Source organism: Botryllus schlosseri, chromosome 14, assembly GCF_051294905.1.
Source record: "Botryllus schlosseri isolate E-star chromosome 14, Bs_hap1, whole genome shotgun sequence".
NCBI classification, from domain to species: domain Eukaryota; kingdom Metazoa; phylum Chordata; class Ascidiacea; order Stolidobranchia; family Styelidae; genus Botryllus; species Botryllus schlosseri.
The window spans coordinates 2,772,611-2,786,656 of NC_137249.1; the positions used below are offsets into that span (position 1 = coordinate 2,772,611).

General features: G+C 40.0%; 2 protein-coding genes across 3 annotated transcripts in view; one reads left to right on the forward strand and one right to left on the reverse strand.

Annotated features, from left to right (window-relative positions):
• Nucleotides 1-14,046, forward strand: part of LOC145456166 (uncharacterized) — a 43,484-nt gene continuing 29,438 nt past the window's right edge. For both annotated transcript variants that reach the window (XM_080334228.1, XM_080334229.1), the window contains exon 1: nucleotides 1-141. The gene's annotated coding sequence lies outside the window, so the exon portion shown is untranslated. The remainder of the gene's footprint in view (nucleotides 142-14,046) is intronic.
• Nucleotides 7,183-9,508, reverse strand: LOC145456200 (uncharacterized). The gene is made up of 9 exons (XM_080334289.1): nucleotides 9,080-9,508; nucleotides 8,980-9,015; nucleotides 8,816-8,905; nucleotides 8,682-8,747; nucleotides 8,488-8,576; nucleotides 8,301-8,412; nucleotides 7,789-7,894; nucleotides 7,686-7,716; nucleotides 7,183-7,395 (listed from the first exon to the last, which is right to left on the reverse strand). Exons 1-8 carry the CDS (start codon nucleotides 9,212-9,214, stop codon nucleotides 7,688-7,690), a joined length of 663 nt encoding a protein of 220 aa, XP_080190415.1. The 5' UTR covers nucleotides 9,215-9,508; the 3' UTR covers nucleotides 7,183-7,395; nucleotides 7,686-7,687.

A 14,046-nucleotide genomic window follows, 5' to 3' on the forward strand; every position in this document is an offset into this window, starting at 1 on the left:
GTCTACGGTCAAAATTGATCAACGATATTGACCGTAAGGTCCCGCTAGAGCACAAGTATCTATCACTCGGATGTTGACATGTTGCTGTGTTCAGGGTGATGATGGTCGGGTAACTGTAGAAGATGTGCTATTCTCACCACTGTGATTCTAACAGAATTCTCGGGAATTATATATGTTCAGGTGAAACACAAAAAACAGCAAGGGCATCATGATATTTTTCAGTTTAGAATTTTTACCAGAATCCCGAAAACCACTTGCCAGATTTTACAATAGTTTTTTGTGACAGGTTATAGGGATATATGATCAAGAATGCGACTGAATCAGTAGACAGGGGTACCAAACTATAAAACAAATTTACAGTAAAAATGGTTTGAAATATCTCAGGAATACGAACAGACCGGAATCACAACCAATACGATGAAATATCACGTTGTTAAATACATAGATATACTTGTATTTTCGACAAAATCGACACATATATAATTTAAGAATTACCCATGTTGGGACCCTGAAGGAAGATATTCAACCCCATCAATAGACGTAAGTACCCCTAATAAAGAATAATTGACGATCATTAAGCTTCGGAATCACGAAGGAACAAAACAGAATCCAATCGAATTCGGTGGAATATCGCGTCGTTCAATCCATAGATACACTTGAATTTCTGACAAAATCGGCACACATATAATTGAAGAATTACCCATGTTGGGACCTTAAAGGAAGATATTCACCCCCATGAGTGGACGTAAGTACCCCTAATAAAGAATTATTCACGAGTATTCGGGTTCGGAATAACTCAGGAACAGAACAGAATCCGAATGAATTCGGTGGAATAACGCGTCCTTCAATACATAGACACATTTGAATTTCCGACGAAGTCGATACATATATAATTGAAGAATTACCCATGCTGGGACCCTAAAGGAAGATATTCAATCCCATCAGTGGACGTAAGTACCCCTAATAAAGAATTATTCACGAGTATTCGGGTTCGGAATAACTCAGGAACAGAACAGAATCCGAATGAATTCGGTGGAATAACGCGTCCTTCAATACATAGACACATTTGAATTTCCGACGAAGTCGATACATATATAATTGAAGAATTACCCATGTTGGGACCTTAAAGGAAGATATTCACCCCCATGAGTGGACGTAAGTACCCCTAATAAAGAATTATTCACGAGCATTCGGGTTCGGAATAACTCAGGAACAGAACAGAATCCGAATGAATTCGGTGGAATAACGCGTCCTTCAATACATAGACACATTTGAATTTCCGACGAAGTCGATACATATATAATTGAAGAATTACCCATGTTGGGACCTTAAAGGAAGATATTCACCCCCTTGAGTGGACGTAAGTACCCCTAATAAAGAATTATTCACGAGTATTCGGGTTCGGAATAACTCAGGAACAGAACAGAATCCAAATGAATTCGGTGGAATATCGCCTCGTTCAATGCATAGACACATTTGAATTTCCGACGAAGTCGGTACATATATTATTGAAATATTACCCATACTGGGACCCTAAAGGAAGATGTTCAACCCCATCAGTGGACGTAAGTACCCCTAATAAAGAATTATTGACGATCAATAAGCTTCGGAATGACGAAGGAACAGAACAGAATCCGAATGAATTCGGTGGAATATCGCCTCGTTCAATACATAGACAGTTAGACACATTTGAATTTCCGACGAAGTCGATACAGATATAATCGAAATATTACCCATACTGGGACCCTAAAGGAAGATGTTCAACCCCATCAGTGGACGTAAGTACCCCTAATGAAGAATTATTGACGATCAATAAGCTTCGGAATAACGAAGGAACAGAACAGAATCCGAATGAATTCGGTGGAATAGCGCGTCCTTCAATACATAGATACATTTGAATTTCCGACAAACTCGATACATATATAATTGAAGAAATACCCATGTTGGGACCCTAAAAAAGATGTTCAACCCCATCAGTGGACGTAAGTACCCCTAATGAAGAATTTTGACGATCAATAAGCTTCGGAATGACGAAGGAACAGAACAGAATCCGAATGAATTCGGTGGAATATCGCCTCGTTCAATACATAGACACATTTGAATTTCCGACGAAGTCGATACAGATATAATCGAAATATTACCCATACTGGGACCCTAAAGGAAGATATTCAACCCCATCAGTGGACGTAAGTACCCCTAATAAAAAATTATTCACGAGTATTCGGGTTCGGAATAACTCAGGAACAGAACAGAATCCGAATGAATTCGGTGGAATACCGCGTCCTTCAATACATAGACACATTTGAATTTGCGACGAAGTCGATACATATATAATTGAAGAATTACCCATGCTTGGACCCTAAAGGAAGATATTCAACCCCATCAGTGGACGTAAGTACCCCTAATAAAAATTATTCACGAGTATTCGGGTTCGGAATAACTCAGGAACAGAACAGAATCCGAATGAATTCGGTGGAATAACGCGTCCTTCAATACATAGACACATTTGAATTTCCGACGAAGTCGATACATATATAATTGAAGAATTACCCATGCTGGGACCCTAAAGGAAGATATTCAACCCCATCAGTGGACGTAAGTACCCCTAATAAAAAATTATTCACGAGTATTCGGGTTCGGAATAACTCAGGAACAGAACAGAATTCGAATGAATTCGGTGGAATAACGCGTCCTTCAATACATAGACACATTTGAATTTCCGACGAAGTCGATACATATATAATTGAAGAATTACCCATGCTGGGACCCTAAAGGAAGATGTTCAACCCAATCAGTGGACGTAAGTACCCCTAATGAAGAATTATTGACGATCAATAAGCTTCGGAATGACGAAGGAACAGAACAGAATCCGAATGAATTCGGTGGAATATCACCTCGTTCAATACATAAACACACTTGAAATCCCTACGAAATCGATACATATATAATTGAAGAATTACCCATGCTGCGACCCTAAAGGAAGATATTCAACCCCATCAGTGGACGTAAGTACCCCTAATAAAGAATTATTCACGAGTATTCGGGTTCGGAATAACTCAGGAACAGAACAGAATCCGAATGAATTCGGTGGAATAACGCGTCCTTCAATACATAGACACATTTGAATTTCCGACGAAGTCGATACATATATAATTGAAATATTACCCATACTGGGACCCTAAAGGAAGATATTCAACCCCATCAGTGGACGTAAGTACCCCTAATAAAGAATTATTCACGAGTATTCGGGTTCGGAATAACTCAGGAACAGAACAGAATCCGAATGAATTCGGTGGAATAACGCGTCCTTCAATACATAGACACATTTGAATTTCCGACGAAGTCGATACATATATAATTGAAATATTACCCATACTGGGACCCTAAAGGAAGATGTTCAACCCCATCAGTGGACGTAAGTACCCCTAATGAAGAATTATTGACGATCAATAAGCTTCGGAATAACGAAGGAACAGAACAGAATCCGAATGAATTCGGTGGAATAGCGCGTCCTTCAATACATAGATACATTTGAATTTCCGACAAACTCGATACATATATAATTTAAGAATTACCCATGTTGGGACCCTGAAGGAAGATATTCAACCCCATCAATAGACGTAAGTACCCCTAATAAAGAATAATTGACGATCATTAAGCTTCGGAATCACGAAGGAACAAAACAGAATCCAATCGAATTCGGTGGAATATCGCGTCGTTCAATCCATAGATACACTTGAATTTCTGACAAAATCGGCACACATATAATTGAAGAATTACCCATGTTGGGACCTTAAAGGAAGATATTCACCCCCATGAGTGGACGTAAGTACCCCTAATAAAGAATTATTCACGAGTATTCGGGTTCGGAATAACTCAGGAACAGAACAGAATCCGAATGAATTCGGTGGAATAACGCGTCCTTCAATACATAGACACATTTGAATTTCCGACGAAGTCGATACATATATAATTGAAGAATTACCCATGCTGGGACCCTAAAGGAAGATATTCAATCCCATCAGTGGACGTAAGTACCCCTAATAAAGAATTATTCACGAGTATTCGGGTTCGGAATAACTCAGGAACAGAACAGAATCCGAATGAATTCGGTGGAATAACGCGTCCTTCAATACATAGACACATTTGAATTTCCGACGAAGTCGATACATATATAATTGAAGAATTACCCATGTTGGGACCTTAAAGGAAGATATTCACCCCCATGAGTGGACGTAAGTACCCCTAATAAAGAATTATTCACGAGCATTCGGGTTCGGAATAACTCAGGAACAGAACAGAATCCGAATGAATTCGGTGGAATAACGCGTCCTTCAATACATAGACACATTTGAATTTCCGACGAAGTCGATACATATATAATTGAAGAATTACCCATGTTGGGACCTTAAAGGAAGATATTCACCCCCTTGAGTGGACGTAAGTACCCCTAATAAAGAATTATTCACGAGTATTCGGGTTCGGAATAACTCAGGAACAGAACAGAATCCAAATGAATTCGGTGGAATATCGCCTCGTTCAATGCATAGACACATTTGAATTTCCGACGAAGTCGGTACATATATTATTGAAATATTACCCATACTGGGACCCTAAAGGAAGATGTTCAACCCCATCAGTGGACGTAAGTACCCCTAATAAAGAATTATTGACGATCAATAAGCTTCGGAATGACGAAGGAACAGAACAGAATCCGAATGAATTCGGTGGAATATCGCCTCGTTCAATACATAGACAGTTAGACACATTTGAATTTCCGACGAAGTCGATACAGATATAATCGAAATATTACCCATACTGGGACCCTAAAGGAAGATGTTCAACCCCATCAGTGGACGTAAGTACCCCTAATGAAGAATTATTGACGATCAATAAGCTTCGGAATAACGAAGGAACAGAACAGAATCCGAATGAATTCGGTGGAATAGCGCGTCCTTCAATACATAGATACATTTGAATTTCCGACAAACTCGATACATATATAATTGAAGAAATACCCATGTTGGGACCCTAAAAAAGATGTTCAACCCCATCAGTGGACGTAAGTACCCCTAATGAAGAATTTTGACGATCAATAAGCTTCGGAATGACGAAGGAACAGAACAGAATCCGAATGAATTCGGTGGAATATCGCCTCGTTCAATACATAGACACATTTGAATTTCCGACGAAGTCGATACAGATATAATCGAAATATTACCCATACTGGGACCCTAAAGGAAGATATTCAACCCCATCAGTGGACGTAAGTACCCCTAATAAAAAATTATTCACGAGTATTCGGGTTCGGAATAACTCAGGAACAGAACAGAATCCGAATGAATTCGGTGGAATACCGCGTCCTTCAATACATAGACACATTTGAATTTGCGACGAAGTCGATACATATATAATTGAAGAATTACCCATGCTTGGACCCTAAAGGAAGATATTCAACCCCATCAGTGGACGTAAGTACCCCTAATAAAAATTATTCACGAGTATTCGGGTTCGGAATAACTCAGGAACAGAACAGAATCCGAATGAATTCGGTGGAATAACGCGTCCTTCAATACATAGACACATTTGAATTTGCGACGAAGTCGATACATATATAATTGAAGAATTACCCATGCTTGGACCCTAAAGGAAGATATTCAACCCCATCAGTGGACGTAAGTACCCCTAATAAAAATTATTCACGAGTATTCGGGTTCGGAATAACTCAGGAACAGAACAGAATCCGAATGAATTCGGTGGAATAACGCGTCCTTCAATACATAGACACATTTGAATTTCCGACGAAGTCGATACATATATAATTGAAGAATTACCCATGCTGGGACCCTAAAGGAAGATATTCAACCCCATTAGTGGACGTAAGTACCCCTAATAAAAAATTATTCACGAGTATTCGGGTTCGGAATAACTCAGGAACAGAACAGAATTCGAATGAATTCGGTGGAATAACGCGTCCTTCAATACATAGACACATTTGAATTTCCGACGAAGTCGATACATATATAATTGAAGAATTACCCATGCTGGGACCCTAAAGGAAGATGTTCAACCCAATCAGTGGACGTAAGTACCCCTAATGAAGAATTATTGACGATCAATAAGCTTCGGAATGACGAAGGAACAGAACAGAATCCGAATGAATTCGGTGGAATATCACCTCGTTCAATACATAAACACACTTGAAATCCCTACGAAATCGATACATATATAATTGAAGAATTACCCATGCTGCGACCCTAAAGGAAGATATTCAACCCCATCAGTGGACGTAAGTACCCCTAATAAAGAATTATTCACGAGTATTCGGGTTCGGAATAACTCAGGAACAGAACAGAATCCGAATGAATTCGGTGGAATAACGCGTCCTTCAATACATAGACACATTTGAATTTCCGACGAAGTCGATACATATATAATTGAAATATTACCCATACTGGGACCCTAAAGGAAGATATTCAACCCCATCAGTGGACGTAAGTACCCCTAATAAAGAATTATTCACGAGTATTCGGGTTCGGAATAACTCAGGAACAGAACAGAATCCGAATGAATTCGGTGGAATAACGCGTCCTTCAATACATAGACACATTTGAATTTCCGACGAAGTCGATACATATATAATTGAAATATTACCCATACTGGGACCCTAAAGGAAGATGTTCAACCCCATCAGTGGACGTAAGTACCCCTAATGAAGAATTATTGACGATCAATAAGCTTCGGAATAACGAAGGAACAGAACAGAATCCGAATGAATTCGGTGGAATAGCGCGTCCTTCAATACATAGATACATTTGAATTTCCGACAAACTCGATACATATATAATTGAAGAATTACCCATGCTGCGACCCTAAAGGAAGATATTCACCCCCATGAGTGGACGTAAGTACCCCTAATGAAGAATTATTGACGATCAATAAGCTTCGGAATGACGAAGGAACAGAACAGAATCCGAATGAATTCGGTGGAATAACGCGTCCTTCAATACATAGACACATTTGAATTTCCGACGAAGTCGATACATATATAATTGAAATATTACCCATACTGGGACCCTAAAGGAAGATATTCAACCCCATCAGTGGACGTAAGTACCCCTAATAAAGAATTATTCACCAGTATTCGGGTTCGGAATAACTCAGGAACAGAACAGAATCGAATAAAACAAATGAAAATGGATTATAATCACGTTTTATCAAAGAAATGTTCAAAGTAGTAAACACACTGTAAAAGCAATAACAATAATGATAAATTCATAGCATTCGCACAAGCAAAGGATCGTCTTGCATACATGACATGGTAGCGTTTGCAATCGGTGGTGATGCGTAGATGGCAGGTAGAGTTTAATTCCGAATTTCCCCATACGGCCATACCTGTTGTTAGAAGATCGTGTCATGGAGTAAGTCAAGTAGCGTAATATTTTTACGTAAGATATTAGGGGGAAGCGGTATCACAATAAACCTGTAACGCCTTGACACCATCTGGATCACGGATATGTGTCTATTTATTGAAGGTGTATGTTGCCTCCACAGCTCATTCGGAAGCGGACTCGTCGTATCGATAAATCCGTAATACAGCTTCGCGGACATCCTCAGGGTCCATATAGATTCCAGATCAGGAATCCCTGAGCCACAGAAAACCATGTGGTAATAGTAGTACCTACCTTCATCGATTTCTGAGAAGGTTTGTCTCATCTGTATGGTTGAAAAATAAACATTTGGTCATATTTCTGATGAAACAAATTTTAATACGAGGTTTCAGCATACCAGTTAGCTCGAGCAACATGTTTCCGATTTCTTCTCGATATCTTCTGCAATCTTCAGTTTTTGCCGAAAAATTGAAGCCGCCATTGCCCAATAAATTCTTTGCAAACTGTTCAATAAAATAATATATACAATCAAGCACATAGCCTAACCACGTATAGTGTTATGGGAACCATCGTCTCGATTAAAGATTTTTCTATTTGACGATGATGTATAAATATCATAGGAGATTTCACTTTCAGACCATAGTGTATGAAATACCGCTAATATACTCATTGCTCGGTGTGACTTATAGAAGGCAGATGACGTGGGTGGAGCATTTCTCTCCATACTCTGAGATCGATCTTGGGCTAGCTCATTTCCTGATTGCAGTTGGTTTAGTATTCGGGGATACTATTTGATAAGCCAGCATGAAGTAAAATTTTTGTTGCAATATAATAAGCAATATGCAATTCACGTTTGATCCGATAAATAGTATGAATGATAAATTTCAAATATATGATTGCAAGGCCTACCTCCAGCACGAGAACACCACAGTTGAAGCCATCTTCTTGCGTACCATGAGAGCAAGACTTTATAGTCCATCTGGGGGTTGCGAACTCCTCTTTGTGATGACTCCAAAAACCACTAAATTTATGAGACCGGGTTGATACTTTATGTCGTTGACTTTGCTACTTGTAGAGTATAATTGCAAAATCTCACTTCCAATGTAATTCCAATTGCTGAGCGTAGCGCTCCTCATTTCCGAGTGGGTCGTAAAGTAGGAGGGTTCGAGAGTTAATGTCACTAGCCTGAAAAAAATCGGGATGATTGAGGGAAAGTGAACCACCATTAAGCCGCGTGCAACGGGTTTGAGGGGGACAATCGGTTTAAGTTTCATTATACATGAGACTGACCATGAAAATCCAGTGATTGCCGACATTCAGTGACGTCACTATGGATTGTGTGGATGACCTTTCCACCTGAAAGTTTAAGATTAGTTGGTTACTACAGATGCTGACCACAAGTAAATAATTTATTAGTTTCGTACCAGCATTCTGAAATTTAAGTTACAGTAGGAACCGTTGTACCACCATTCCGTCGAGTAGTGACACGAAACACAGCTGTCGCTTTTTCCGGCCTACCATTAACAGAATGTTACAAGTTATAGCATATTTATAAGAAATATATATGTAATAAAATCAACGAAATTACCTTTATGCACAATCCCTCCATCGCAGCATCCATAATCTGCGTAAACAATATCCATTGAATATTAAACTGAGCAAGTCATAAGTTGTATTGTCTGACGAACCTGATCATCTAGGCACCCTTGACCCGACAGCAAGCACAAGCTCCGTCTTGTTACATATACTTTACCGACAACAGCTTCCACTCGGTTGCTGATGGGTGATAACCACAACAATCTGATATCTGAGTGAATAAACATATATATTTATAATATATGTAGTTGAAACAGTTCAATTTAAATAATTCAGTCAATCTATTACTTTATTATCACAATAAATATATCGCAAATTCGTAAAATATGAGAAACAAAGTAGCCAACATGCTCTCTCATATCTACGACACGGAGTTCTATCTTCCTGCAGAAGAGGCCGTATATTAGTGCGGAGCGAATCGACAAATTGCATGCTCCTACTCCGAGCGTGTAATTCAAAGATATGGTCCGACTTCTAGGCCAGATTTTAGAAATGACCACGATCCGGTTCGAAAAACTCCGATAACAATTATCTACTCACATGATGGCATTGAATATTGATTGAGACAATGCAAACAGGAAAAGTTAAACTCAAAGATCAAACCCAACCCTTATCTGAAGTAATTATGTCAACTTGAACTAAGCATATGGTTTATTTGCGTGAACGTTTCACTTGAACTATAGATTCTAGGTCGGAAGAGGGTAAGGCTGTCATATTCTTAGTAAAGAGTACTGAACAATCTCCGATCCAACTCCGGCAGTGTCAGAAAAGTACTGATCCGGCTCCGGCAAAAAATGAGAAAATGCTCCTCGCTACCGTATATATAGGGCAGAAAATTTAAACAATCACTGCAGAAAACTGGATATTGTACCTAAACAAAACGCGAAACATTTACTCATCATGATACCTGTGAACTTGACTGGTGGCTCAGTCTCTGCATGTTTGGTCGCTTAAAATAAATTGAGGTAATATAAGGATAAATGATCGGCTTCATGATTATATCGATTTATAGTTACCTGACTCCTGCGATGAAATATTCCCTCTGCATTTGGGTGACGCAGTGGACGCAAATGCGACCTCCTCGCAATGGGTAGTTTCTCTGACTGTAAAAAAATTTCGTCAATCACAATTTATTTTATTGTGAAATATCCCTGGCATGGATTTCATTCAAGCATATTTTATCATTACTTATTTTTCCGCTTGTTCTTTCGAAAATGTCTTTTTTCTTTCAAGTAGCCCACACCTATAGCCTATCAGTTATATGCATGTACGACACGCGTGGTAGGCAACAACTAACCTTCGTTCAAGCATTTTTTCTGGGACGTGCTGACATCAGGATGCAGTACGGGCGAAGAGTACAGCAAGTCGTATAATATCCAGTGCCTGAAGCTTTCTTGATTTGTTTCATATTCAATTCTTCCCTTTGTGCAAATTACTCGGGCAGCAAGGCATACACACACACCACAGCTTTTGCTGTCGGATTGCTGCATTACTTTCAGCACTTTACACTTTGCGTCCTTCAGCTCTGGTGTTGCCAATTTAGCGCGATTCATGACCCATCGCAGCCGCCTTTGAATCGTTTGGGCCTCCCCAGCTCTTGGAATACTGGATGAATCCAGCAAGTACCAGACATTTGTACTTTTCGTGTACCAAAGAAGCATAAAGTGTTGTTTATGCAAAATCGGTAGAAGGATTATGTCGAAAAGGCAGCCCTTGTTGTCGAATAAATTGGTTGCCAGTGACAGTGCCGATAAATTTGAATCGAGGCTTGAATTATCTTGCAGCAACACTTTATTATCGATAATTTTTGAAAAACCGCCAATTGCATGGCCAAATTGATTGTTTAGCCTTCGAATGCACTGCCGCACGTATGTGGAAACAATTTCCGATGTAAGCCAACCTCCGTATGTGGTATTGATGACGCATTTCTGAATATTATCCAGAACATCGCTACTTGGCTCCGAACAAACTGAGTAAACATCAAGCCAAGTAATAATCTCGTCGTCCGCGGTGGTCATTGCCATTTCAGGGAATTGCTTGGGGATGTGGTTATAATCTTGCCACAATGAGTCTGAAAATGATTGGGCCTTGATCAATTCAGCTGGTTGAATGTTGCTTTCCAGTCGTCCGTTTTTTAGATTGCCCAGTCTGCGCAGGATGACCTCTTCCGAAATCGAATTTGGATTTGTCATTGCGACACAATGCAGATCTTTTACAGCTCTTTTTGATATATAATATCCGGTATCCCTTTGCTTTCGTTTCTTGTGAACTGATTTAATCACTTTGACTTGCATTTGCTCTTCTTTCACTTCATTTGCAAGCGCACCTATATTCGGTTTCTTTGAGCGGCAACGACTGAAACCTTCGTGCAGGATAGTGTCACTGAACAATTTGCATGAAATTGAAATTTCTTTTTCGTACTTAACTACAAATTTATCCAGGGAACATTTTGCTGAGGTAGCGAAGTAAATATTTTTCAATTGGAAAAAATGTTCTTCCACAATACCTTGCGTGCGATTCGCAGAGCAGATGGATTGTACTCCCTTTTTTGTGCTTTGAGCTTCAATCGCACGATAGTATTTGCCGTATTTTGCGTACGGTGATTCCTCGTCCACGTCAGCCACATGCCTCGACAAATCGCCAAGGAGAAGTGCTGATGTGGCACCAAGTCTCGGGAAGATTATTGTCAGCAGCTTATCGAGGAAATCTTCGGAGAAGTATGGATTGCTTTCTATGCACTGGTCCGCGTCGTTTCCTTCTTTATATTGTTGGCTGTTTTTAAATTCCCCGATAAGTTTTTTATATCTTGCGAAAAATGGCGACTCCAACTCTTGCTTCCGGTCTAGCGAACTCACGTTTGAAAAAAAGTCTTCATTGTTAGCGTGTGGATCGAATTCCTCGTTTTCAATTGTTGGAGGGAAGACTCGTTTTGTGCTTTGGTGTTCGAGCAGATTCCTGTAGCTCGATAAAACACCTTCAGATTTCTGTCGCGGAAGAAGGATGCCACACAAATTCCAAATAATAGAATCCAATTCTTCAATTGTACTGGACAAAAACAATAGACTGATCCAGTACATGGCTTCCTTTCGGTACTTACTCATGTAATGCTTTTTACACATAAGCGATGCTGCTTTCATGCAATGACTCATACAATTGAGGACAAAGGTAAGATCCATGTCACCTTCGTTAGCCGTGCCCGTTACGATCCGATAGACCCGCTCGTAATACTTCAATCTGGTTTCACCACAATAGACGGCCAACATTGCATTCCACAATGCAAGTGCACCGTCTATCAATACCATTCTAGGGGTCGATTTGGGCGGCAGAGCTTCTTTGAAACGTCCTAGAAATGCTATTATGCTGTATGTGGTATGTGATGCCGTGATGTAGGCTGCTATAGGTAACCCAGCATGTCCTTTATAGGGACAACGCACGAGTAAAGTGTAAATTTGGTACATCGGCTGACCGGATTTGGATTTTGTTATCCCCGATGTCGAGTCGAAATAAAGCATGTCTTTACGACAGATGTCCCGGAAAAGCTGAAGTTGGCGTTTGCTGAAGAGTGTTATTCCAGGTGTAGGAAACCCCTCCCAGTGTCTGATGAAATGTGACCCGCTGTCACGATATCGTTCGGCCAATATCTTCAAGTTGGTGAGCATATCTGTTGTCCAGTCTTCAGGCTCATCGATTTTACTTTTCAACTGTCTCAGAACTGACGGGGTAGGAGCGTTAATATGTGACCCAAACATTCGCTCTGTTTCCGATAATTTATCTCTCAACTCTCGGTTAACCTTGGTTGCGGATCTTCCATCAAGTTGTTTCTGCAACATCTCTTTCTCGGGTCCCCGAACTGGACGTGAACGTGCACAATTCTGGGAATGCTTTAGCACGCCGGTAATTGTTAAATCGCACAACACGCTTGTTTGAGTGTTGTATATATCAATAAGCCCAGTGACTTGGCATTCACAGCAATTATGGTGAGCACAGCAAAAGTTTATGTATCCTTCGTGATACAAGTCATTGTCACTTGCTTCGAAAGGAGTCACTCTTGGTGCCTTCAGGTAGTGATTCTTCACTACTGGCACACACTTATCGTAAACTGATTTTACGTGGCGAAACATTGCAATATAGTAATGCGATCCTTTGTCGAAGCGATGTTTTGATCGTCCCTCACTCATTTGTGACCATTCCTCGGTAGTTATTGACCACGAATGTGTCATGTTAATATCTTCCTCTGCCAAAACCAAGTCCTTGCTAAAGCTGCCGAGATTTTTTAATGTGTCTTGCTTTATCCATGAATCGTCGTCACTTTCGCAAAAATAACTTGATGTCAATTGTTCAACTGGGACCTTTCGCTTCTGCGATGGAAGTAATGGTTCGTTGTCGCACGATGAAGGCTCTGCCGTGGAAATGTTAGTGGTGTTTGTTTGGAGCGCTTGATTAAAATCCAAAGTATCTGATTCAGAGCACGGAACGAATGAATCTTCGGTAACTGAAATCGTTGGCGTCTGCCGTGAAACATCCAAGTCGTCAGGTAATGGGATTTTTTCCGGAGAATCACAAATGTCTGGCTTGGAAATTTGGTAACATATTGTGGTCTCAGAATCGGAGCTAGGAGACACTTGAGAAGTTTTATGGAAGAACGTGTGCCAGGAGCGATTGACGCGGTCGTTGCAATCGGCTACATTAAACTTGTCACAGACCAAGTTGCACCTTCCCCATTGAATATCCTCGAAAGTAACCTCTAAACTGTCCTGATCGAAAATACAGTGAGGGTGGAACCAGCAGTTACAGATTTGGCAAAGTACCATGAAGTCACCATCATTGTATGGCATTTTACAAAAACAAAATACTTCCGAAGTAGAAGATTCCAAATATTCATTTTCATGCACATCTTCCTCCAAGTCAAATAAGCACCTTCCCGTGTCATGGTCTGAACTTTCAGGATCAGGGTCGCGTGGCTTTTCCCTTGTGAGGAATAAATGCCGAATTTTATATAACTGTCGTTTCGAAACTTTTAAATGTTTATTTTTGAGGTATTTCCTTGCCGGTTCTTCAG